The sequence below is a fragment of the Pseudorca crassidens genome, chromosome X, assembly GCF_039906515.1.
Source record: "Pseudorca crassidens isolate mPseCra1 chromosome X, mPseCra1.hap1, whole genome shotgun sequence".
NCBI classification, from domain to species: Eukaryota; Metazoa; Chordata; class Mammalia; order Artiodactyla; family Delphinidae; genus Pseudorca; species Pseudorca crassidens.
In genome coordinates, this window is record NC_090317.1 from 45,085,336 (window position 1) to 45,107,002 (window position 21,667).

General features: G+C 46.3%; 1 protein-coding gene across 4 annotated transcripts in view; it reads right to left on the reverse strand.

The window, feature by feature from the left end:
- Positions 1-1,561: 1,561 nt before the first annotated feature.
- The window catches only part of DRP2 (dystrophin related protein 2), a 49,397-nt gene continuing 29,291 nt past the window's right edge, over positions 1,562-21,667 (reverse strand). For 3 of the 4 annotated variants that reach the window (XM_067722315.1, XM_067722314.1, XM_067722317.1), the window contains 15 exons: positions 20,317-20,377; positions 19,940-20,001; positions 18,429-18,503; positions 17,298-17,499; positions 16,990-17,075; positions 14,913-15,070; positions 14,401-14,567; positions 12,423-12,534; positions 11,040-11,176; positions 10,653-10,718; positions 10,323-10,388; positions 9,290-9,433; positions 7,266-7,503; positions 5,983-6,103; positions 1,562-5,664 (listed from right to left, as the gene is read on the reverse strand). In XM_067722315.1, coding sequence (XP_067578416.1) covers positions 5,540-5,664; positions 5,983-6,103; positions 7,266-7,503; positions 9,290-9,433; positions 10,323-10,388; positions 10,653-10,718; positions 11,040-11,176; positions 12,423-12,534; positions 14,401-14,567; positions 14,913-15,070; positions 16,990-17,075; positions 17,298-17,499; positions 18,429-18,503; positions 19,940-20,001; positions 20,317-20,377 — 1,820 coding nt within the window. In that variant the 3' untranslated portion in view covers positions 1,562-5,539. The remainder of the gene's footprint in view (positions 5,665-5,982; positions 6,104-7,265; positions 7,504-9,289; positions 9,434-10,322; positions 10,389-10,652; positions 10,719-11,039; positions 11,177-12,422; positions 12,535-14,400; positions 14,568-14,912; positions 15,071-16,989; positions 17,076-17,297; positions 17,500-18,428; positions 18,504-19,939; positions 20,002-20,316; positions 20,378-21,667) is intronic. The other variant, XM_067722316.1, reaches the window with a different exon arrangement.

Sequence of the window (21,667 nt, forward strand, 5' to 3'; positions counted from 1 at the left end):
CTCTGCTGAGAGGCAGTGGGGAAGGGAAGACAACGGGAAGGAGCAAATTCGTGTATCTGTGGTGCCCTTCTGTTCCCTCTACTACCACGTCTTGTAACCCTGGGTAACTGCTTCACCACTGCCCTCCAGTCACCCAAGGCTTGTTGCCGCCCTGACTCCCTCCCTCCCCCAACACACACACGTAATATATCATGAAGGTTTCCTTTTCTACAGCTCAGTGATTGTGACTTTGGCATGTTACAGAACTGCACTGTCCAATATGGTATCCACTAGCCATGTGTGGCTTTTGAGCACTTGACATATGGCTAGGCCAGCCTAGGCCAAATTGAGGTGTGTCTTTCCACATAGGCAAGGCTCAACTGCAGGTGGCCCCAGGCCTTGGCAGAATGCCCTGTGATCCTCCTGGAACCTGGGAAGACAGGCAATCTCACGAGGATTTGAGACAAGACCATTTCTCACCTCCCTGTATTGAGGGAGGCTGTCATGGGGCAGTTTCTCATCTGCCTCCCTCATTCTGGTGAGCATGAGACTTTCTGCCTGCCTCCCCACTCCCCTGCCCTTGCCCCAGAGGGTCCAGCTGCAGGCCATAGAGCTGCTTAGCAGCGGTGTGGAGTTGGTACTCAGCAACATGGTGTCCTGCCATTCATGTTGCATGTCATCTGGCCCCTTTTGTTTCAGTGTCATCCTGTGCAACAGCGACATGGAACGGATCCCATTGCTGGTCTTGCTTTTGCTGTCTCTAAGTAATAAAGTGCCTGGATGTATGTGGGTTTCCTGTTCTTTTTTACCAGTTGAAATCTGTCAGCTTACTTGACAATTTCCAAGACTTAGTAAAAAAAGAAAGAATATAAAATATCTCAATAATGGTTTTATACTGATTACATGTTGAAATGATAATACTTTGCATATATTGGGTAAAACGAAATATTAGTAAAATTAATCTCACCTGTTTTTTACCTTTTTAATATGGCCGCTAGAAAATTTAAAATTGCATATGTGATTCACATTATATTTCTGTTGGACAGTGATGTTATAGATCAGTGAAGAAAGAAAAATTGGTGGTGGGGAGGAGGGACTGACAGGGTTTTATTTTGCCAGAAAATGGCATTAAAAAAAAAAACTATCGCCACCAATTCACAGGGACATTTTAACACACACCCCCAAATATATAACCATAATCTCAGAATAAAGGATAGACTTTTAAATTGATTATATGTAACTTTATGGAAACTCACTGGATTGTCCAGATTTTTCTCTTAATGCTTTAGGCTGGTGAAAAATTCCTCAGATTGATGAGGATGGTGTTGAAGAACCATTGCTACAAAGAGCTCATCCCATGAGCTGATAACTAGCTAATTTGTGTGGGGCTTTGAGAGGCGACCAGTCCAGGTAACAGTGGTGGATGGGGCTAGTGGGGGGTGTCTTCTTGTCCTGTAGGTGTTGGACTCTTCTGGTGGCCTATGTTTTGCAGTGTTCCTGTGGCTTCTTGGCCCCACCCTCTTCTCCCACACCCAAATAAGGTAAAGATGTGGAGTGTCAGAGTCAAAGAGTGTAACCAGAGGAACCAAAGTAAACAAATACGAATTTATTCTTTTCAAAGCAGAATTTACGGGAAAGGGGAAAAGCACCACAGTGAGTGGCAAAGTTAACTAATTTGTCTCCAGCCCCGCCCCTTCATCCCAAACTTCTCTAGACTTGTGCGCGGCCCTTGCCACTTCCCCAAATCCCATCCTTGTGACCAGTCCTTGCAGCCAGCGAGCAGCATCGCAGGCTTCGGTCTGGCCTCAAGACTTCCCTGGGGACAGCAAGGACATTGAGCAGGTGCCCCTCCAAATGCGGCAGCTGTGGGAGGAGATGGAGACTGGGAGCTGAGCCCTGGCCTTGAGCCTTTCCCTCTCCCACAGTCATTGGTGTTTAAAGAACAAGAAGGAGCTGAAGTATTCCTTTGTTCTCAGGGCCAGATTTTGGCAGGAAGGCCCAGAGACAGAATTGCCCAGCTGAGCAGGTGAGTCTCCACAGCCCTAGGGCAGGGCCCCCACTTTCTCCTCCAGGACTGTTCATCTTAAGGTAGCTACTTTCTTGGTTATCTGTCACCTATGTCAAGGGAACTTTGATGAGAGTCTTGGCCTGAAATGGTCTCGGAGGTCGTGAGTCTGCCATTGAGAATGCCTCTTCAAGGAATGCTCTAGCCCAAAGCTGACTATGGAGCCCAGATCCCAAACACACACCTCAAGCATCATGGGTATTCCTTAAAATTCATCAGGAAGGAAACCATCTCCCAGGATTTGCCTCTGCTTGGCCTCAGGGTTTTGCATTACCATGGCCTGCCAGCCCAGCTCCTAAAGTACAACAAACTCAAACAGGTTTCTCTACAAGGAAATATCTCCAAACTTTGGGCCTGGAAGGAAATGGACATTTGAAGGTCTTTCCATTCTGGAGGGAAGGGTGCATATCCTCCTGGGTAGGACCCTCTCTAGGGAACCATACAACAAACAGCCTGATGTCCTCCAGCCAGTCAGCCTTCCTTAATAATTTCCCAGTCAACCTGACTCCACTCTGCTCTCACTAGAAGCAGAGGCACCCTCATAATGGTTTTTTGGCCTCTACCAGATTCTGTCGAGAATACATTACCTATCAATCCTAACTGTTCCCCGATACTATTTGACAACAACCCCAGCAAACACATTCCTTATCGCTGATGCTAATCCCACAAGCCAGGGGTTTTCATTAGGTTGCCTACCCAGCAACTCCCTTCACCACCCTTCCAGTACGGGGCCAAAAACTACGCAGCATCACACACAATACCTCTAGGAGACAAGATACACGACAGATGCTTAACAACATGCAACACATCTCCGTAAATCCCACCTTAATTTGAATTCACAGTGCCCAAAGACCCGTTTACCTCACTGTGGGAAAACTCTCCGCACATGCTGCAGTGACTATCACTGGACTCTCAAGCGATATACTCACCTTGGGCATCAAGGTAAACCCAGGACCACTAAGTGTCATTGACCCTGTTACTGAGAATTCAACTCTTGACTTGCTGCTTCAGTCTACCTATAGCACAAATCCTACATAACGAGATCTACGTCTTCTCTACCATGGCCTACTGCAGTTGCCACAGGCCCTCAACAGCCCAAGATCTCTCGTGTGGAGTAGCAGTTAGGAAAAGGATTTTCCAGGACTTTCCTGGTAAGATTGTTTCATAACCTCTGCCCTCTTTACCAGCTGAGCAGGTAAGTCTCCACAGCCCTAGGACAGGGCCCACTTTCTCTTAGGCAGGCGTATGCCTCAAAGACCCTGAACTCTGTGTCCTAGAGCAAATTTTCTCTATACTATTCCTACCTACAATCTAGGCTCCTACAAATATAGCTCCCCCGCGCCCGACCCCAGTAACTGATGTCCAGGCTCTGTGTTTGATGCCCACCTGCCACCTGCTCACCATACATCACCAGTGCTCCTGCCCAGAGACCTCATGAGCTCTAAGGCAGATGTCATGATGAAGTCTGACACCCTGAACCTGTGGCTTAGTGCCCCCTGGTGATTCTAGAAGGAGGCAATCCTTGGCTTCTGGACCCAAGCCACTGCCTTCCCTGCCCAGCAGTAGATAAATCTACCTTCCCAGCAGTTCTACCCACTGGCCTACTGCTTGGTTATAAGACAGCACCCCAACCGTCTCACACCCTCCTGACCTTGGTATCAACTGCTACTTTCCTTAAGGCCCTGAGCCAGACTTAGAAACTGGAAGGGGCAAGAGGATGTACTCTGTGTCTTAGCCTGGCTATTTGTTCCTCCCTTTCTGCATGGGGTGAGTAGAGCTTGGATTTGTTCTATTTTGGCCTCTGAACCATTGTTTAGAGGAGCCCAGGAAGATTCACCCAAGGCCCACGTCTCCAGGGAACAAGGTGTGGAATGAATGAAGAGAGCAGAGTGACTCTTCCTGTTAGATTCCTCTGTGGCCACAGGCTTCTGTTGCTTTGGTCTTGAGGACAGCTCACCTCAAACATAAATGGAGAGACATCCTAGGGGAGCAGCCAGGAGGCATCTGTCTGTCCAACCAGAGGCTGGGACTAACAAAGAGCAAGGCAGAACATTAATACTTCAAGAGGTATTAGAATTTAATGTGTGAGTGAGGCCAGGGGAGTACTGATGTACAGTAGATATGTAGGATAGGTATGTATGTATATAAACTTAGGCAAATTAAGTCAATTGCAGGGTTCTAAGTTATAACGCTCCTTTTGGTAGAAAGCTGCCTCAGTGGGTCCTGACTCTGCTCAAAGTCCCCAAGCCCACCCCCCATCCCCCACCCCCACTATTTACTCTGAACAGTTTCTGGATAAAGGAATCATGGTATATGTTGCCTAGGAAGACTTAGCTCAGTTTGAGGACTGGGTTCACCTTCCAGAGTTAGAAAGAATGGTTTTATGCAAAGGAAGGCCTTGCTGTTGTCTCTGTGGAAAGTGGCCAACTTCCTGATCTGTAGCCCGTGGATACTAGAAAAGGGCCGCTATTCAGGATGGCCTGTTGCATCTGCCTTCTGACTAGCTGGGGGATATCAGCCACCTCATCTGATTCAGCCTAAGAGAAAGAAGGGTCACAGCCTGAAAGGGTGTTGGGTGGTCACGCTCCTCCAGTCTAGAGGGTGGCTTCCCCTTCCTCACCCAAGGAGAAGACCCCCTTGCTGAGCAGCGGCTGGCCCTCCCCCAGGGCTGTGAAGGCCAACTAGAGAGCCAAGGGTGGCTTCAGCTGGGTTTCCAGAGCAACTCAGCTGGTCTCTGAGATGCTGAGGTTTTCAGGAAAGAGGAGGATCTGGGGAAAATATCTAAGCCCATAAGTATTTCTTTAATGTTTCCCAATATAAGGTGAAAATAGGAACCTGAATGAACTGTTTCCCCCCTTGAGAAAGGTCTGCCAGGGACTGAGGCAGAAGGAACTGAAGATATTCAAGGAGGAAACAGCATCTAGGTAGCATCGGGATGACTAGATCTATGCCTTTGAGCTGAAGTTATATGACACACGTTGCCCAGACTTTTTCAGGGGCACTTTGTGGGGGGAGCGGGAGTGTCTTCAGTGTCACCTCCCTGTGTTGGGCCAGAGAGTAGGGCTAAGTCCCGTGTGTTCACAGTGCTGGAGCCCTCGGGTCATTAGGCTCCCCCAAATCCATCATTCCATGGAGAATGGAAAGGGGCCAATGGGCACTGCTTCACTCTGCAAGGCAGCTTCTCTGCTCCCCATCTGAATGGCCTCCAAGTGCCATTAGCCTGGGCTGCAACAGAATTGTACTTAAGGGATTGATCTCAAACTTGAAGATTAAAGGGCACATTTCTAGAGTCAGAGGAATCATGCCTCTCCCTCCCCCGGCCCTCACACACCCACCTCGCATACCATTGAATCCCTGCTGCTGCCTGGAGCCCAGATAACTCCGGCTGAGGAATGTGGGGCCAGTGGGGACTGGAAAGGTTAGGTGAAGGCTGAGGGAAGGCTTTGACCAGAACTGGGAGAGGACCGTGGACTATAGGATGGGGATCTGGTTCCATCAGGAGGCCAGCAGAGTGTTGGTAGTCACATCAGAACTTCGCACACTGGGGAAGGCATGGCGGAGCTTCTCCATAATGTCTTCCAAGCACAGGCTGACATCTTGGCTCTTTGACCCCACATCATCTGAGTTGGAGAAGAAAGATGTGGGAAGAGAACTAGAAATTCCCTTATGAGGTCAAGGGGCTGAGGTAGGATGCTGCCGGCTGAAGGTGAACCTATAGCATTTGTATCTTCCCGGCACGATGCTTAGGTACATATGAGGTACTCGACATACATTTGTGGAATAAAATGAATGAATCAGTCAATAAGCCAATCATCCCTGACCCTAAGCTCAAAGCCATGAGGAGAAACCAGTCCCAGCCCTAGCAGAACCTTAGTCAGGAGACCTGGGGCAAGACAAAGCCATGGAGGAAGGGGTTGGGAGGGGCTGGGGGAACTCACCTGCAGCTTGAGTGTCTGGAGTAGTCTGTCCCTTCTCCTGGGGGTGACTGCCTTCTGACTGCTGCGGAGAGGAAGCCAGGGACGAGCCTGCAGAGCCATTGCCATCCGATTCAGTATGTGGCTAGCAAGAGGTAAGGCATGACTTAAGTGGCTTTGCCTTCCTGACCTTACTTTGACAGACTCCCGAGCTTAGAAAGGTCCTTAGAGACATCATGCCCATCCCTTTGCCCTGGGACTTTAAGAAGCTTTTGGTGGTGCCCCAAACAGTGGTTTCCCCTTTCACGAAACTTCTTAGAATATTTAATTACTGAATACCCGCTTCCTTCAACAACATGTATCAAAGGCTCCCAGTTCTTCTAAGGATACCATTGCCCCTAAATATCTCTTGCTGTCATTTCAGCTATAATTAAGCTATCTAGAACTCAATTCCCTCTGGAAATGTAGAGTTGCACACCTGATCCTTGGTGCATGACATAATATCATATGTTAAGACCTCCAGGAATTCATCTAGAGGCCATCCCTTGGAGGATCTGGGGAAGAGGCACAGTGTGGTATTACCTGGTATGGATAATGACAATAATTATTCATAAATTATTCGTTTATGAAATGTTTATTATAGTCCTGGCATCATTCTAAATTGTTTAAATGTGTTATTTCATTTGACGTTCACCACAATTCCATGAAGTTGGTATATTTTTATCCCTGTTTTACAGATGAGGGAACTGGGGCTTAGTGAGGCTAAGTAACTTTCCTAACATCCCACAGCCACTAATCAGCAGCACTACACTCAAACTCAGGGCTGTCTAACTCCAGAACCACACTACATCCTATACACTACCTCTCAAAGAGGGAAGCGGCAAAAAGTAACAAGTGATCCCTTCACAGCAAAAATCTTCCTCTTGCCAAGCATGTCCAAACTTGCTTCTTTCCAGCAAACATCAAAGTAGCAAAGTCAACGTTTTGGATGATTCTTTGAACTTTGTTCTTTCAATACCAGATTCAAATGGGTTGTGGGGAAGTGAGCCCTCAAAAGCCCTCCCTGTGCCCTAGGCCCCACGGTGGCTTGAGAGTAAACACACAAGGATGGAATGGAAGCTAGGTACAAGAGAATTGGCCAAGCGATGTGATATAGCAGCCCATTCCTCCCCCCAAATTTCCTGATTGCTAGCCCAGTTCTCTTTAGAAAGTCTTCTAACAGCCACCTCCCAGGAGCAAGGAGCACCTCTCCCCGGCCCACCTGTGCTCGGAGGCTGCTCTGATTCTTCCCCTGGCCCCAGACTCACTTGCAGGAGCAGCTCCCTTAAGCGCTGCAGCTGGGACTCGAGTTGCTTGTTGTGGTCTTCAAGAATCTGCATGCGTGTCTCCAGGCGGCTCTTGTGCTGCCGAAGGATCCGGGCCTCAGCCAGCAGCTCCTCATTGCGGTGGTCCTGTGCCACCTCGGCAGAGCCCTCAGCCAGGGTGGGTGCCTCAGCAGCCTCCTCATGCTGCCACTTCAGGCGCCTCAGCTCCCCCTGGAGAATCCTGCCAAGGATGGAGAAGCCAAGGCCAATGACCTTCACAGGGTATCGACTGTCCAGGGCTCAGTGGCCCCTCATACCTAGGTGTGAGCAATCTCTTTGCTCTCCCATCCCCACCCCCACCCCAGCCCCCAAACCGTGCTTTTTTTTTTTTGGTCGCAGCATGTGGGATCCTAGCTCCCCGACCAGGGATCGAACCCATGCCCCGTGCAGTGCTGCAGCGGAAGTGTGGAGTCCCAACCACTGGACGGCCAGGGAAGTCCATCCCAGCCATGCTCTTGCTTGAATGGCCATATCCACTTCCTCTCCAACACATATATCATTTACTTTGCCATCATTAGGCCACAGAGCAGAGAGAGCTGACATTTCATATAACAAATGTCTCAGGGCTTTGATGTACTGCTTCGGGGATTAATTCTGACCTTAAAATCAGGCAGAAACACAGTCTGCAAATAAATGAGGCATTAGGGCCACTGACTCACCTACTCCATTTTTAGATTTTTAGATTCCAGGGGAAGACATAATATAAACAAAGGATCACCCATCTTTCCTCTTCTCTCTACTGCCCTCCTCTTTGACCCACTTTAAACACCCATGTTGAGTCATCAAGGAAACAGATTCCAAAGAGTTGGTCTTTGGAGGACATTACTGTTTTTTTCTTTTTTGCAACAGAATCACTCTCTCCCTAGTGTTTCCCAGGGCCTCCCCACCACTGCTCTAGTGCAGTGCTTCTCAAACTATCCATAGCAAAAAAACAGGGGGATTTTTTGATCCATCATGGATCAATACATGGTCTGAATATGCATAGCTAGTACACAGCTCACGCCACGCATGACTTGCTGCCCAAATTCAACAACACTCAACCTGGCCTATACCCAATTCAAAGAAGACAAGTCCACTAATTACGTGCGTGGATATTGTGGCCATGTCAAATTGCTATGAAAATTTCTAAAAGTTTACTCTCTATTTATGTATTTATCTTGTCTTGAACCAGTAACAAATACTTTGCAGATAGGCCCTGTTCTAAGGACTTGCTAATCCAAATACAGTCTGTAGGCCTGAGGCATGGGCATCCTTTAGGAGCTGGTTAGAAGTGCAGGAACTACGGCCCCACCCCAGACCTTCAAATCAGAATCTGCATTTCACCAAGCTTCCCAAGTGACTTGTATGCACACTAATGTTTGAGAATTACTTTTCTGGGGGTCGTTATTGATTCTACTACACACCCCCAAGGTGTCTTGGATGCTCCTCAGACTCCTGCTGCCCTCCATGCTTTACAGAAGTCAATGCCATCCCCATAATCTTCTTCACCTTCCCTCTTCCAGTCCTCAAATGCTCTATGCAGTATCATCCTCCTCTTATTACTTTCACTAAGTGATAAGGACCTCTTTCCATTTCCAACAACTGAAAGTTCCTTGAGGGCAGAGACATCATCTCTTCTGTATTCTCTATGTTTGCATTCTCTCTGCCTGTATCTGTTGGGTACTTGGAGATATTTGGGTTGAGTTAAAAAGATTCAAATAATTATTAGGATAGCTAGCTTTTATTGAACACTTCCAATAAGACAGACACTGGCTAACACATTATATGCCTGATCATTTGATCTTCACAAGTGACCTTAAGAGGTAGGTACTCTTATCATCATCCCCATTTTACAGATGAGGAAATGGAAGATCACAGAATATAAGTAACTTGTTCAAGGCCACATAGCTAGGATGTGGGAATTCAGGACTTGAATTAAGCCGTCTGACTCTAGAACCCACGCAGATCTGTGCCATTGCCACACCTACCGGTTCTCATCCTCTAAGTGGGCCAGGATCTTTTCGAGCTCCCCTTTGCTTTCAGTGGCCATGCTGCACGGAGCCTGCTGTCCAAAGGCTGGCTCCCGGTCTGTAATGGGGCTGGAGTGCCGCAGCAAGTACTGGTCCTCGTCTCTGTGTGGGGGTGGGGAGAGGAAAGAGGGGCCCAGGCATTGAACTAAGAAACAGCTCAGGGTGTGAGTTCTCAGCTCCCACCTCAAGCCCCAGGAGACACATGCTGGAGGATTCCCTCTCTAAGATACATAGAGAGGGGAAAAGCCATGTATTCAGGTTTAAGAGGGATAAAAGTGTTCAAAGGTGGCAGGGGTCATTGTTGGGGGTAGTAGGAGAGAGTGTTTTCAGGATGCCAAGACTCCTGGGTTCTACTTATAGTGACCTGGGAAACAATGAGCAGGTCACTATAACATCTGTGATGTTCCCCCACCCCACCCCCCTTCGCTTTCCCATCCCCAGGGGAATTGTGGCCTGCCTGAGTCCCAGTCCCAGGGCTGGATTTATCCGTGTAGCCAACAATTTCTAGGTCCTCTGAGGAGGCCGGGGACCTCCCTAGAGATGAAGGGCCCCTTCTCTGGGCTATAGCACCAAGGAATCTCTCTGGCCACACTTCAGTCAAGTCCCTGGTATCTCCCCAGGGTTGATGTGGCACTAGATGGGGCATTGGCATTTTGAGCATAAGATAATGGCTCATTTCTGCAACTTTAGTTGAGGGCATATTCTTCTTCCCTCAGAGTTAGGAATAAAAGGATGGGATCTTGCAACAGAAAGGGATCTTGGCAGATGGCAGGGAGGTAGTTCATCCTTCATTACCCTGCTCAGTTGATAGAGGGCAGACTGCTTCTCTCATTAAATACTGTGCCCAGAAAGCAGACTTCCTTCCTTAGGGTGTCAGGGACCCTATCCACACACACCCCACCTCCCACTGAGGATATACCCTCCCCAAGTAGTGGTAGAAAGATCCCAAAGGAGAGCTATTCCTGGCAAATATGTATCTGTGAAAACTCACATGCTGTCGTCTGGGGACAAGCTGTCATTAAAGAAGGAGCAATTTTGACTTTCCATCTCAGCAAGCCTAGGAAGAAAGAGCAGGAACAGAAGGGAAAACAGTATGTGAAGACTGCTTTCATCTCAAGGACTGTAATCCCACAGTAGGATAATCACGTTTGGGGGGCTGTCCCAATTCCCCCTCCCCTGCCCCAAACGTTAGGCCTCGCTGGCTGCTGCAAAGCCCACTGTGCATGTTCCCCTGGCCCTAACTTCATTGTCTTTGCCCCAACTGAAAACTCCTTTCCCCCTTGGACTCCTTACAATTCCCCTCCCCAAAACCTGGTGGTACCTGCTGGCAAAATGCTCAATGCGGGAGTGTGTGTCAGCGTGTGGCAACATCGGGGAAGAAGCTGGCCTAGAAGAAAGCAGCAAAGACTCAGAAGACCAAAGACTGGGTAGCTGGGCAGCCTGTCTCCTCACCACCACCCTTCCACACCCCGCAACACCACCACCAAATTAGGGAGCTCCCAAGAGCTGATGGGAACAAGATACAGAGACTGGATTCTAGTCTGTTTCTCAGGTCAGATTCCTGGTCAGGCCCCAGCTGAACTGCCCTGTCACTAGTTGGGTTTGCCCTGGAAGACTGCCATAGCCCATGTGAGACTCAGCCCCTTCACAGCACATCCCTAGGCTCAATGAGGATGCCTGCAGCCCCTGCTCAGCTACCGGTACTCACGTCTCACTGTAGTCAGCCTCCAGCACTGATTGCACAGGCAGATAACCTCGCTGAGGGTGTTTGCTGAAATAATGCTTTGAGCGGAATTTGTTCTTTAAGGTAGTGGCAAAGTCCCTCATGTTCTCACTGGATGTGGTCTGGGAGGAGACAAGATAGAGGGACTCACCCTAATGGGCTATTCTAGGGAGGTGTGGCCACTCCCCTGGAGCACGGACCATGACTGGTAGTCCACTCTTGTTCATATTTACCACACCTCGCTCCTAGAAAAAGATCTAGAAGGATACATGTCAAACTGTGAACACTGCTTGCCTCAGGGAAGTTAGACTTGAGGGGTGGGGAACGCACTGAGGAGAAAAAGGGACTTTGTTTTATACTTTAAACACCTCTATATAATTTAAATCTTTTACATGATTTGTTAACTTTTAAATATCTTTTACATAAATTCTAGGGATGTAGAAGATGAGCAGGAGCTAGACAATTATCAGTCTACCATCTCTAGCCAGTTTCCCATGTATGACGTTAATAATGTTTATTTTAAAATGATAATAAAAGAAAAATAAAGGTCAAGGTCACTGCTTCCATTGGGTCACACATGTTTCTGTGTCAACAGAACTTGGAGAAGAGATGACAGCTCAGGGAGATGGATTATGGAGATGGGGAGGTAAGATGGGAGAGAGCAGTGGGGGGAGCTGGGGATATGCTTGGGACGTTGGGAGAATGTGTGCGGAGAGAGGAATAAAGGAGTTTAGGGAGCAGAGTCAGCTCAGGAAGCTAAGCCTGGAGGTCTGAGTCCTGAACATAGCAGAGGAGAAATTCTGTGGCTGGAGTTCAGGGATGCTGGGCTCAGGAGGCTATGAAGGGCACAGTTTCCAATGAAAGCCCAGTTGATTTTGGGGACCCAGGTAAAGAGCATACCCCCTTTTCACGCAAGAGACGGAGTAATGAAGTTGAGCACAAACTTTGGTATTGACTAGAAGGGATGGAAGCAATGACAAGGTAGCAGGTGAAGACCAGGGGACAGAAACAATCCAGGAAGCTAAGCAGGAAAAACTAAATTGAGCGATCGAAGGCTAGTCACCTGTAACTGCCTTGCTGTCTCTATTTTTTCCTGAGACTTCTCTCTGCAGGAGTATAGTGAGTGTCTTTTAGATGGCCAAGAATGTCCTGGGGTGCTACAGCCAGCTACCGCCCCGGTGAGGGTGAGGGAGAAGCTCTGCTAGAAGGACAGCCCTGGATCCCCCAAATTGGTCAATCACCAGGCCTGTTTGGAGGATGCTCCCCAACGGAGAGCAGAGTACAGTGAGCTAATGCTGGACAAAATGGATCAAGCACCCAGAAGCTGAGAGTTGCCTGCCCCTCCCGCCCAGCCCAGAGGCTCCATACCGGGGTGTAATACTCCATGATGGGATAATGAAGCTTGTTGCCCTTGCTGGCCCTGCCTGTCAGGAAGCAGGTCTGGCAGATGTCCACGTTAAATTGTTTCAGACTCCGATACCTTGGGGAAAGGAGAGGTGGTAGGAAACAGGATGCAATGTACTATAATGACCTCCCCCTCCCCCAAACATCCAAATATACACATACATTAAAAGGGGGTGAGGCATGGAACCATAACCTCCTATACGCGGAGCACTTAACCTCCTATGCATAGCAGTGATAGAGTCCTCAGTAGATAACTAGTCTTACTCCAGAGACCACAAATCTCCATGAAATCACATGCTCAGAATCCCAGGAAGTTCGGGAAGTAGCCCTGTCTCACCATCTTTTTTAAAAGGAAGGGTGGGATAAACAACAAGCTCCTACTGTATAGCAGAGAGAACTATATTCAATATCCTATGATAAACCATAATGGAAAAGAATATAAATATATATATATATGTATAACTGCAGTAGAAATTAACACAACATTGTAAATCAACTATACTTCAATGAAAAAAATAAAAAATAAAAGGGAGGTTGGGACGGGGTAAAGAGCTCATTATATCAAATAACCTTCTAAACAAAGGTGGCCTGAAAGGGTCCAGTTTCACAGGTATGACCACCTTCCTTGGAGAAGGCACACTTTCAATATGAAAACAACTGATTCTATCAGCCGTGGGCAAGTTGGCTAAAAATTATTCCCCAAAGTTATTTATAATAATAACTCTATTATGACTGAATATAGACTAGCCCTTAAGATCCAATTCCAAAGCCTGATTGGACTGCGCAGACCTAATAGCATAGCATGGTGAAATGTCTAGACTTAGAACAGTCAGAGGATCTGATATCTTATCCTGGAGCTACACTAGCCAGAAGTGTGAACTCCACCTCTGTGCCTCATTTGCTTATAAAAAGCAGGGTGGTTGTAAAGAGAGTATGTGCTAGTGCTTTAAAGTGGTAAAAACAAGCATTTTATGATGAAAGCCAAATTCAGGGTAGCGGCTACCTTTGTGGGGACAGGAGGGAAATATAATCAAGGAAACTTCAAATATATTGTTTTATATATTATATAAAATATGTATATAATATATAAATTCGTAGATATATAAATATATTATATAATATATATAAATATATTGTAAAATATTGTTTGTTTCTTCAGCTTGATGGTGGGTGCCCACCATGGGGCGCTGGAGCCTGCTCATACAAGCTCACGAGAGCTGGTTGTTAAAATTTCAGGAATTTTCCAAGCCAGTTGTTAAATATAGCCATTATTTAAAAATTAAATTGTATAAACTCACAATTAAGCAAATGGTATTAAAAACAAAGGTAATAAATACTCAAACTCATCACTTCTTATTTCACTATTATCTATGCTCTCGAGGTTGTCTACATCTGTTATACCTGGTGGTGGAAATACTATAAATGGTGTGCAACTGTGTGTCTCTTCCTGACCTCCTATGGGTAGCCTAACACTGGCCACAGTGGGAGTATTTACATCATGGAAATTAGCCAATGCTATATCACGTTTCTCTTTTGCTTTCTAGAGAGTAGCACATTTGCCAGCACACATTTTGGTGCGTAGGTGTTCTCATATGTCAGGATGCTGGGGCTTCTGGGTTCTACTTAATGCTCCCTGAGAAACAATGAACAAATTACTTCCCTTTCTGTGCTGTTCTCCCACCCCACCCCCTTTTGCTTCTCTATACATTTTTATAGGTCTGAATACTTCATAACACAACTAACAGAAAAAAATTTCATCATTTTTGAGTTTTTTAAAAGTTAAACATTCTGCAGTAGAAAGGATTATAACAGTATATCACAACATACAATAGATTAATTGTAATTATATAATTATGTAATGCCCTGTTTTGCAATATATGGTTTATATGTAACATGGCCTATTTATTATTAGTATCACTCCAGCAGGTATTGCTTTCCCTACCTGAAACCTTTGATGGGGCACTGCCTACAGATAGAGCACTTGGTCTGATGCTTCACTTGTTCAGCAATGGTGACCCGATGCAGAACAGCCAGCCACACCATGGACTGGGGCTCCAAGTTGACCCATTCCAGGAACTGTGCAACTTCAATGACTGGCTTCCCAGTGCTCTAGAGAAACAAGAAGCCCAGTAGTGATGTCTGAGGCCCAGTGTCTTGTGCCCAGAATGGCAGCCCTCAGGGGAGGAGGAGAAACAGCAAGACCTGGTTGGACTCTGGGTTAGACTGTTCTCCAGAGGTGTCCACCTTCTACCCTGTCCTAGTTGACCTGGTGCCTTCCCCTCAGGACTCTGACCCTAAAAGCCCAGAGAACCCTCTGCCCTGTCGCTCCAGCCCAACAAACTCCCTTGCATCTGAGTACTTCAGATCAAAAGCCCAGCTCTCAGTCCTCCCTCCCTTCTTCCCACCGTCTGTCCCATCATTCCTCCTTTCCTCCCTCCCCAGTTCCATACTCACAAAACGGAAGCAACTACGGACGCTGGGCTCCACGTTGCTGCCCCCAAAGGCCGCCACTTCCCCCAGCTGACGGGGCACCTGAATGGCTTCATGAAGCAGGACACCAAGGTGGCGTTGGTCACACTGGCTGCCTGAGTTGGCCACTTGGCTGAAGAGGTCTGCTGGCCCCACCGTAAGTCATGGCCAAGCCCGATACAGGAATGGCCAGAGAATTGGTGTGGGGAGAAAGAACAGAAAAAGAAGACAGGGAAAGAGCACATTGACTTAGCTAATGACTTTTGAAATTGGAATACCTAAAGGTCCATCCCTGACCTTCTAGAAGTCCAGGTGTTCTAAAAGCAGCACTCCTCTGGGTTCAGAGAGAAAAAAGTGAGTCAGACACAAAGACAGAGAGCATCAGAAAGAGAAGGGGAGAGAGGGGTGAAGACAGAGAGCAAGCTGTGTGTGAGAGCGGTGCCAGACACAGATATGACACTGCTGGGAAAACAAAGTCTCAAGAAGAAAGATGAAGGGGTGTGGGATTCAAGGGTGCCTGAATATGAGTTGCAGTCAGTCTGCCCTATCCCCTCTTGTTCATGTAGCCCATGTAGTCTGATACTGCAGTAATCTCTCAGTTATCCACACAAATGAAAAGAAACACTGGCATGGATAATCCAAAAAAAGGGGATAATTCAAAACATTTGATCATCTAAGAATTCACTCTAAATCATTGTGGAACAGACTATGGTACTTATATATTTGAGCATGGTCTATATCTGCCCTTGTGGGAACTCCCCCGTCCCACCCCAACTTTAGAAAACCTCCTCCAGAGGTTCTTGTCTGTCCGTTTCATACCTCACCTAAGGCCCAGAAATGGAAGAAAACCAAAAGGCAGAGGGCCTGGGGTTTATTTCTGGATCCATTACTGACTAGCTTGTGAAACCTTGGGTAAGTCATGAACCACTCTATGCTGCAGTTTCCTTACTTATAAATGCAGACTAAATCATCACTGTCCATCCTGTCTCAAAGGAACATTGGGAGAAATAAATTATATCATAGATATGAACATACTTTGAAAAGTCTTCTTCCCTGTAAATCTTTCCTAGACGGCTGTCCTCACTCTTCTGTGATCTGATATAGCACATATCCTTTGCCATTCAGATTCTTCTAATTAGCACTCTAAAAAATGCTTTCTGTGTACTTCTGTATCCTCTTCTGGACTATAAACCACTTGAGGCAGGGACCATGTCTAACTGGACCTTGTACTCACCACATGTAGCACAGTGGTCAACGCACGTTAAACACTTGACACTAATGATGCTGTTGCAGAAAAATGCAAAATGCTGTACAAATGATGGAGGATGGAGGGGAAAGCAAAGGTACTGTACACCAGAGAGGTTCAAACCTACAGAATTACATGTTGTCCACTTCCCAGATAATGGGGATTATTGCACACCACCCACGTTATCACATGGGAAGTCTCCAACAGAATGTGTGATGTAGTTTTTTTTTAATTAATGTATAGTTTTTTATTCTATTTCAGATGCCTGTGTTGATGATGCAGGTTCTCAGGAAACCCCCAAAACTATAAATGCCTTTCAAAGCTTTTGACAGTCAGGGTAAATTGAACAATTCTCAGTGATGTATTATATAGTAAAAACCATTCCATTTATAAAAACCAGCACACACCTGCCTCGTAAACAATAAAACTGTCCTCTTCCACATTTGCGTGATGTGGTTTGAGCTTCAGATTGGGAGAGGGCTAAGCCTGATAGGCCAAAGGGAAATGGAACTAGAAAGTCCAGGTCCTGGGTATCCCAGGATCCCAACTCAGATCCCCATCAAGTAATTACACCAGATCAGAAGAAACCAATGCCCTTGGAGTAACAGTGGGAATAATAACAGGCCTTAGACCCATCTTGGCCTTTGGCTGTTGTGGATTCTTTGCAATAGTTTGGACCAGGAAGCATTACAAGGTAGCCTGAGTAGCCCTTTGCTGAGTCATAAGACTCATCTTCTGCTTATCTTAGACTTTTCTTCCTCCCACCACACCTCTCCCTCCACACAACTCTACTCCAAACTTTGGAGTTGTACTTACACTGCAGTTTTTCCTTCACTTCTGTGCCACACAGGCATGCAATGCCAGTCTTAAAGGACAATGCCCGCATCTTTCCACTGCGACCACTAGGTTTAAAAGAAGAGACTGAGAATATGAATATCTATAAAGGGTTAACATCTTGGCAGTCATGTCCCTCACAGGGTTGATCCCAGCAGGGCTCTGTGCCAGACATGCCCCAAGCTGAGCTGAGTCCAAGTGCACCAGGGGAGCAATTCCTTCCCACCATGCCCACTCCAGATGTCCCACTGAATTTCACCATGGAGGCTGTCAGGACTGCAAGCCCTTACCTATCAAAAACATTGAGGAGCCAGTTGAGGCTCATGTCCACACAGAGTGGCACGTTGACAAGGATGCCTCTTTCCTCCTCCAGTCGTTCATATAAGGCAGTCAGGCAGTGAATGACCTCCACCACATCCATTACATGCTCACTGGCCTGCAGATCATGCTCATTGAAGATCTCCAGGGCTGTGGTTAAAGTTACCAGGTCCACTGGGAAGGAAAGGAGAGAAGGAGAAAGTATAGCCAAAAGTAGAACCCCAGGGACTAGACAGGAAGATATGGCCACCAGCATCACCAAATCTGACTCAATCTCCAGACTAACCATTTGTAAGTATGAAACAAGCTTGCCGTTTACCAAGACCCTCAACCCAAGTAAGGAGAAGGCAGCAGAAGGCCCCCTAAATTAACCCCAAATGTTTCTATACCCAAATGTTTCTTGACATCAGTTTCAAGAAGATGGTGGGATTTGGGTAAACTCCCAGGGGTTGAATACCATTATTTTAAACTTTCTTTGTCTTTACATGCATTTCAACTGCAAATAAGTTGGTCTGTGAACCTCATTCTGAAAACCTAGACACTGGTTATGAAGGCTCAGGTATGCCTGGGTAAATGTGACATAACTCAGGAGGATTTTTTAACTACCTCCAATGCTGGAATCAGCCTAGCCAGATAACCTGGTCCAGGAAGACTGAATGGACAGTGTCTCAGAGAAAAGACAGAAGGCACATTATATCTGCAGCCATGTTGTCCCCTAACCACTGGCATTTGCTTCAACAGTTCTGCTGCTACATCCAATAACCCCAAGATGGTGAAAGAACAAGCCTCCAGTGGCTCCAAACCATTTGCTGGGATACTTCTTGCCATAAAACACTTGCTTGATTATCCGTTTTGGGCAGGGAAGAAGGTAAAAGGAAGAGGATAGCTGTGCGTTAATTTGGAAATAAGTCTGGGGGTTGGGGAAAATAGAAGGGCCCTGGAAAAATCAGGTGTCCACAGCCAGCATATCCCAGCCTTTGGAGAGTCCCCACAAAGCCAATCTACAACACTGGACAGGTGGGATGAAAGTGGGAAACAGTCAACAGATGAGGAAGGGTAGGAGTGGGATGAAGGCTATAAGGGAAGTGTAATAGGAGACTTACGACGCAGTGCCTTCTGGACTCTGCGTAGCTTCATGGCAGTGCGGTAAGCTGAGAACTTAATGTTGTTCAGATCAGCTGCAGAGAATGGAAAGAGACCCACTCAGATCACGGAAATGCAAATTAAAACCACAACAAGATACCATGTTATACCTGCCAGATTGGCAAAAAATAAAAGTCTAACAATAGCAAGTGTCAGCAAAGATATGGATGAATGAGAATTGCTGGTGGAAGTGTAAACTGATACAATCACACTGGAAAACAACTTGGTATTACCTAGTAAAATTGAACATTCATATATTCTATGACCCAGCCAGCTATATATCCTAGAGCAGTGATTTTCACATGTTTTGTTTGTTTGTTTGACCAAGCAGCATAGTTCTTGTTAGCTCCAAACTAGAAATGACCGAAATGTCCATTAACAGTAGAATGGTTGAGGAACCTGTGGTATATACAATGGAACACTCCATGGCAGTGAAAATGAATGAACTATAGTCACATGCATCAACATGGGTAAAATTTACAACATAATAGTGAGTCTCTCTTGGCAGTCAAAGATAAGGCACATGAGCGTCATATTCGTAGCCTGGATAGTATCTTTCAAAGAAGCTCTAGTACACATCTATAAGCATAATTACCTAATGTGATGATAAAATCGTTCAGGAAGAGTATAGAGCTTCCAGTTGAGGGAGGTGCAGAGGGGAAAGGAAAGAAGGCTACTGGAAAAAGCACAAGCACTTACTTCCACCCTCACCTGCTTGTTGAATAGGATTCCCTTCTATTTTTTTTAATTTATTTTTTATTGAGATAACATTGGTTTATAACATTTTGTAACTTTCATGTGAACAAAATTTTATTTCTACTGCTGTATACCCTACAAAGTGCTCACCACCAAGATTTAATTTCCATCTGTCACCATACAGTTGAACCCCTTTACCCATTTCAACTTCCCCCTACCCTTTCCTCTCTGGTAACCACTACTCTGTTCTTGGTATTTATGTGTTTGTTTTTGTTTTGTTCATTTATTTTGATCGTCTCTTTTTATATTCCACATATAAATGGAATCATATGGTATTTGTCTTTCTACTCATGTCACTCAGCATAATATCCTCAAGGTCCATCCGTATTGTCACATGTGGCAAGATTTCATCTTTCTTATGGCTGAGTGTGTGTGTGTGTGTGTGTGTGTGTGTGTGTGTGTGTGTGTGTGATCCAGCTATCCCACTTCTGGGTATTTATTCAAAGAATATAAAAACACTAATTCAAAAGGATATATGCACTCCTATGTTCATCACAGCACTATTTACAATAGCCAAGACATGAAAAAAACCTAAGTGCCTGTAGACAGATGAATGAATAAATAGGATATGGTATATATATATATATATATATACACACACACACACACACACACACACACACACACACACAATGGAATACTACTCCCTTATATTCTTATAGGACAAAGGCAACTGTATAGATCTCCACACTATACAGGAAACTTGAATTCTTACCTAGGGTTTGGTATAACTCAGTCATCTTGGGATGATCCCAGCATGTGGTCTGAGCCTGGTGGCTACAAATAAAAGCATCAATAGTGCCAGGGTCTATACCACCCCCCAACCCCTCAAACACACATGCACACACCCCTCAGCAATAGGTTGGATGCAAGGAGCAACAGGATCTGAGGGTGAACCCTGAGGATCCCAAAGCACAAGGGTTCACCTTTACCAGGTAGAATCTTGAGCTCTTGAGATGAGTAGGAGGAAAAACTGGAGTGGATGGAGGAATCCCAACAGGTAAGGGGTGAGAGGGATAGATAGAAAAAAAGACAGGAAAAGGAGGGGGTGGGCAGGTGACTGACCCATTTCCGATTCAGATGGTCACTCACTTGATATAGTAGGGAACTTTATTGGGTGAAATTGCTCTTTCCCAAGGAACCTGAACAGAGGCTGGTGAGGGAGAAGAGAAAGAGAAAGAAGCTGACCACTAATGCTCTTCAAGCCCCTGGTTACTCCCCTGCTCTATCCTCTCAAAGAAGTAATTAAGCCCAAAAGGGGATGCCTGACTCTCATTGCCAGCTCTTAACAGCCCCTGAGCATGAGGTAAACACTTTTAAGGAACACACTTCTCTCCCTGACGTTTGGGTGAGGGAAGGAGAAGAGGTTGTCACTGATACCCTCATGTGCCAGAGACATGACAAGGGCATGAACAGGTGGCCTTGGCCACCCTATCTTCTCCCTGAGCTGTCTGCCATTTTATCCATTCAGCAGAAGGCAGCTGGTGTGCTGCTGTGGATATGAAGTGGACTCTACTTTCCTCATGGGGCTCAAAGCCCATCCCCCAGAAGGTCAAGCTTCTCAGTCCTGTGGGACAATGGAGAATGGGACTGCTCACTTCTCTCTGGTGAGGAACTCTGGGAAAGGATATCTCTCTCTGCTCTGTGTCTTTAACATCCAGATGCTCCAGGAGAGGCTCAGTCACCTGGTGAACCTCCTCATTGCAGTTTCCCTGGGTACAAGAGCCCTCTGCAGGTATATCTGCATGCCAGTGATTATAATTCAATAGTTCTAATCACCATTAACATTGATTAAGTTCCTACTATGTGACAGATACTCTGCTGAATGCTCTGTGTGCATATCTAATTTTCATATCTGTACATTCCCACTATCTCCACTGCTGCCACCCTGATCTGGGTCACCATCATCCCTCATCTAGATTGTTGCAATATGCATCCTAATAGGTCTCCTTCCTCCCACTCTTGCCCCCCAACACTCTGTTAAAACATAAGTCGGATCATGTCATCCCTCTGCTCAAATCCCTGCAATCGTTCTCCATTCCATTCAGAATAAAATACCAAGTTCTTACCATAGCCCTCCAGGCCCTCCATGCTCTGGCCTCCTGCTCCCATTCTGACCTCTTGCTCTCTCCCCTCGTCACTCACTTCTACACTGGCCTCCTTGCTGTTCCTCAGGTATGCCCCTGCCTTAAGGTCCTGGAAGTTGTTCCCTCTGCTCTTCCCTAAGATATCCACATGGCTCATTCCTTCACCTCCTTGAGGTTTCCACTCAGTTGCCTCCCTCATTAAGTCCAGCACTCCCTAATTCACGTCTTCCCTGCTTTATTTTTTTTCCATAGCACTTGTCACCGATTGACTTTATATATATTTTACTTATTTGTTTATGGTCTGGCTTCCTCCTGTAGAATGTAAGCTCTCCACGTCCAAGGATTTTTGTCTATTT